This window comes from Pterocles gutturalis, unplaced genomic scaffold (assembly GCF_000699245.1).
Source record: "Pterocles gutturalis isolate BGI_N339 unplaced genomic scaffold, ASM69924v1 scaffold3341, whole genome shotgun sequence".
NCBI classification, from domain to species: domain Eukaryota; kingdom Metazoa; phylum Chordata; class Aves; order Pterocliformes; family Pteroclidae; genus Pterocles; species Pterocles gutturalis.
This window is the reverse complement of record NW_010105206.1, coordinates 46,002-51,255: the sequence shown is the minus strand read 5'-3', so window position 1 is coordinate 51,255 and position 5,254 is coordinate 46,002. Positions and strand designations below refer to the sequence as shown.

General features: G+C 43.5%; 1 protein-coding gene across 1 annotated transcript in view; it reads left to right on the top strand.

Annotated features, from left to right (window-relative positions):
- PRDM1 (PR domain containing 1, with ZNF domain) overlaps positions 1 to 670 on the top strand; it is a gene marked incomplete at its 5' end in the record, with an annotated part of 14,073 nt that extends 13,403 nt beyond the window's left edge. The window contains one exon of the mRNA XM_010087283.1: positions 1 to 670. This exon is cut by the window's left edge and continues 6 nt beyond it. Within this exon, the coding sequence (XP_010085585.1) occupies positions 1 to 561 (561 nt within the window).
- Positions 671 to 5,254: the final 4,584 nt, after the last annotated feature.

The window sequence follows — 5,254 nt, the reverse complement described above, 5'->3', positions numbered from 1 at the left end:
TTCAGCAGCACCAGCAATCTCAAAACCCACCTGCGGCTCCACTCTGGAGAGAAGCCTTACCAGTGCAAGCTCTGCCCGGCCAAATTCACCCAGTTTGTGCACCTGAAGCTGCACAAGCGTCTCCACACCCGGGAACGTCCCCATAAATGCATCCACTGCCACAAGAGCTACATTCACCTGTGCAGCCTCCAGGTCCACCTGAAGGGCAACTGCCCCGTCGCCCCTGCCTCCGGCCTCTCCATGGAGGACCTGAATCGAATCAATGAGGAGATTGAGAAGTTTGACATCAGTGACAATGCCGACAAGCTGGAAGAAGTGGAGGACAATATCGACTTAACATCGATCGTGGAGAAGGATATACTGACCATGCTCAGAAGGGAAATGGAAGGAGCGAATCTGAAAGTATCTCTACAGAGGAACCTGGAAAATGGACTTATCTCCTCAGGATGCAACCTTTACGAGTCGTCAGATATGTCAATTATGAAGTTGCCTCACAGTCACCCACTACCTCTGTTACCTGTAAAGGTCAAGCAAGAAACAGTTGAACCAATGGACCCTTAAGACTTTTCGGCAAAGTGTTTTTTGGTTTTTTTTATTTATGACTTGGCAAGTCAGGGTGCCTGTAGCAGTTGCTTGTACATAGTTTCAATGCTGCAAAGCAATCTTGGCTTACAGTAGTTTCCCTACGCTCTCCAGCTGAAAGAAGGAACTCCAAAGTTACTGTTTTCTCAGGGCATAAAAAGAGGCAAAGGACTGTGCATTGCCTCGCCAGTTACTAAAAGACAATCATCCATAATTATTTTTTCAATGATAGTACTTCATAATTTATTATGCAATTAATCATTCTAAAAGCAATAATTAGGAAAATGTTTACAATGACTGGAAAATTCATTGTAATTTTTACTTTAAATGTTTTTATTTTTCGTTTTATGGCCATTCTTTGTAGATATTTTTTTTCTGCACATCTGTTTTAAGAACCTAAGATTGGGGTTTCAGTAAATATGTTTTATGTATCGATGTCTTTTAAACAAATGTGGTTTTCCATATTGCCAAAGTTGGACATTTGACATACAGAATCCTAGATCTGTTGGTTTGAAAAAAATGGTGTGTACTTTCATGTGCAAATCACCCCACTGGGAATTGGAAAGGGGAAAAAAAAACCCAAACCAACCCAGAGTAGCAGCAAGCAGGAAAGAAACTGCTCCCCCTGCCTCTCTGAAGACAGGAGAGATTCTTCTGCTTGTAGCTCTACCCCGAACAGATGTGGCACAGCAAACGCCTACCTGCCATGGACAATACCACAGGTTTTTAGAGAACAGTTATAGCCCCACACATTGTCATGTAACTTTATGACCAAAGGAATGCATCAGCTTAAAGTGGCTCTTCCAAAATAAAATCTCATTTACATTTTTTTGTTTCCAAAAGCAGTTTAAAAGCAAACACACAAATATTCTTCATATTCTGTCTAAAAGGAAGTTTTTGGCAGACTTCTTTCTTTCCTTTTTTTTTTGTTTTTTTCTCTTCTTCTTCTTCTTCTTCTTCTTCTTCTTCTTCTTCTGGCCAGAGCCTACCAGGGATGAAAAAAAGATGGTCAGATTTCCTGAGAAAGAAGGGGTTCAGTTTTACTTATATTTTCCTCTCCCACTTTGCCTGGGTAGAAGTGGGGAACAAAGTCCTTTCCTGGCACATACGTTTTTTTCTTCCTTCCTGTACGACTCAGATTTTTCTCAGTATTTGTGTTTGTACATTTTGTGGTTAATTTAATTAAAGAAGAAAAGGGCATTGCAAAGTTGTTGAACAACAATTACCTCAGTGCTTGTGTCCAGTGGTGCAGACAATGCTGTTTTATCTAAATGCTTTGCTACTTTAGAGAAGAAACCAAAATGTGCACAGGGAAAGATAGAATGCACATCCTTTTATCTTTTTGTTTTGCTAAGCCCAAAGATGATATGGTGACGTTTGAGGTGTAGCAAAAAATACATGTATATTTATAGATATATTTATACCACTATACTATATATGTATATGTATATATATTTATACCACTTAAGTTGTGAGCCAAACCATGTAATAAAACCTATTTTTCATCTAAGTGTGAAAAGCAAATGTTATCCAGTTTTGCATATTACCAATGACCTCAAAACCAGAAGGTTGTACTAAGGCATTCATCCCTTGCAAGTACACATGCACAGCTGTCCGGTGAAGCCCGAACTTGCAAACACCTTATGTGAATAACGTCACCCACACGTGGCGTCTCGGCAAATTCGGCAGGAATGACCATGTCTGTAGGACAGGGGTCAGTGGTCCCCTGCTCTCCCGGCAGCGTGTACTGGGGGGAAGGAGGCGGGTGGTCAGTTAACAAACAGCCACAAAATGTAACTTGAAGCCAAATATGGTCCGTGCATGGTGTGTTCACAGAACAGAGTGAAGGGCAGGATGGAAGTCTCATTTTACCCTGCCATTAACGAGCTGCACGGTCAACTTGCATAAATATAAGTAGCATTATTACACACCTCCTTTCCATGTATATCTGTTTGTCTGGTTATATTCCTCCAATTTTTAAAATAGCCCACTTCAGCAATCCAGGATTCGGTGATTTCTTTTTTTCAGCAAACTATTTTAATGCCTTCTGTTAAAGAACAAATGATCCTGAAATATGAGTCTCTCAACACAGCTTTTGAAGGACTACAGTTCATTACATTTCCACTCCTGCAGATTGTGAGGCTGACATCTTTTAAATGTAGCAATAGTTCATAAATATAGTACTTGTAGGATAAACCAAAGTATCACTACTCTGTCACTGGACACACACTTTTCCTATTATTTGCCTGTAGTGCTTTCTTGTATTTGATACAAATTTTACAACAATTTATATGCATCAGCTTTAAGAATTGTTACTTCTCTTTACTGTTTCCCCCTTCCCTTAGAAGTTTTACATGTGAATGTAGCAACAATCAACAGTGTTTTGGGGTTTTTTTTGTCTCTCTTAAGAAAGACTCTGACCAAAGTTAACAGGCTTTTTACTTTGCTAGAACAACAAACTCTCATATGTTTACGTATTGGTTTACATCATTATTTATGTGCAAATTGTCAAATGTAAATTAAATATAAGTGTTCATTGCTTTACTGATGCTTCCCTTGTCTTCAATCTCTCTGCACTGACTGCGTGCGCAGCCTCATTGCGGGGCGCCTTCCTCTCCCAGCCGCAAACACACGCTACGCCGAGGGCGATGATGTCTCCAACAATGCTGACTTCTGCCTTTGTGGGCTCTGACTTTCCATGATTGAAAGTTGCAAACAGCAATGCCAGAGACAGCCACCCTGGCTTTGTTAACTATGGTGCTCTCGTCAGTTTTAGCCAATACCTTTAAAAGAAAAAAAAAAAGGATTTTTTTTTTTTAAACCCAAGATTTTTCAGTGTTTTGATGGAAATACTTGAATGCTATCTGCTTGGCAGCTATGTGACCAGGGTTCTCATTTACATTTTTCCAAATGATTGTCATTTCTGGCCTGAAACCCTAACCACTGGGACCACAATGACACACTCAAAATGTCAGCGCGAGACCACTTAGTCCTGTATCAGCGTGGTGGGAACTGCATTCAAAACAAATGTGGATCTGTTTTCACTGCTCACAAACGAGACGCGAACACGAACTAAATCCAGGAGAAGGTCAAGTGTCTGTTCCCCCCCCTTCCCACCTCAGCCAAAAAGTAACAACAGGCCAGGATGCCCCAGAAAAGCTAATTCAACATTTGCTACTTCCATCATTTACTGTGAGATCTAAACCAGAGAGGCCATGTGCTGCCCTGCCCTACCTGAACGTTAAAGAAATAACGTTGCTGCTCATATTGAGACACTCAGAGCCGTATGATGTTTTAAAAGTATTTCACTGTCCTCTTAAAAAATTCATTTAAACATCTGTCTCAAGAATTTGAAATACTGCCAACACCGAACTGTGGAGTTAAGAAAACCAGAGCACTGTTGTCATAAACGTGCCAAATGCAGCATGTTATATTCCTATATTCGACAGAGCTATTGCTGTAATAATTTGTTTAAAAAAACATAGGATAACCGTTACCGCCATAAATCATACTTCATTACTTGGCAAAGCGTTACGTTGCGCTGGAGAGTTATGTCCTGGGGACACTTGTAAGCTTTAGAAGATGTTTAATAAAACACATTACATAAAAAGACAATGCACGTTATAGATCACAGCCTCGCGAGGCTGAGCCCGGCAGCTGTTGCGTTGGTTTCTGGCAGCCCCCAAGCTGGCTGGAAGCCGCTGAAGGCGCGTATTGTGACCAGAAATACAGCGGGCTTCAGCCACGGCAACACCCCCACCACCAGGTCGGCTAACTGCCACCGCGTTAGCAAGGTGAAGGGGGGGAAACCTCGTCCTTTTGCGTGCTGCTCTAAGACACAGCCCTGTGAGGCCGCATACCCCCAGCGACGAGCCGTGGGCTGCCCGCGGGTGGGCTGGATGCCCTCCTTGCTGCCGTCAGCACGAAAACTTTGGGGCACCAACCATGATGAGGCCACGAAGGTGATGCGCACTTTCCTTCCGTGACTTTACAGCTGAGCTGCTTTGCCACTGCATGGGGCAAATTACAGCTGCGTCTGACTCAAATGCAGATTTGAGGAGGATCCTGCCCTTCTGGCCGGTTTATAATGCCCCGTGTCTCTCAGCTGGGTGCCAGGGAGACACCGCTAATTCCCAGTGCAGACAATTATGACCTTGAGGTTGAAAAAGAAAAATGTGATTCACCGAGGGGGTATGAGCCCTTCGGGTTCAAATCAGCGGCTGCTGGTGCACAGTGGCATCCCAACACGTGCTGGGACTGCGCTCCATGCTGGACGGGTCCTAAACCCTGTGCTGTCATTGAGAGGCGTTGTGTTAGAGCAAGGAAATAGTTGTGGCTGTAATTAAAGGCAGCCAGGAAACACTTGGCTAATTACTGCATGAGCAGGGGCTGAGTGGATGTAGTGCAGCTGAGGAATGCACCCGTCATGGAGCAGGTATCTGAAAAACATGAGCTGGCACGGTGCCTTAAAAAAACGCCTCGCTGACAGCATCAATGTAGTCACGGAAAGGTTTCCCCAAGAACTGGTGTTAATGAAAGGAGACTCAGGGGGGTTCCCCAACCCTTCTCATACCCGAGACCCCCCGCCTGTCACCCCGGCACTGAGACAGAGGGGTGCAAAGGGAGGGAAGACTGGCAGCTACCTGGGCTGGCACAGGTGGAAATTTTGGTG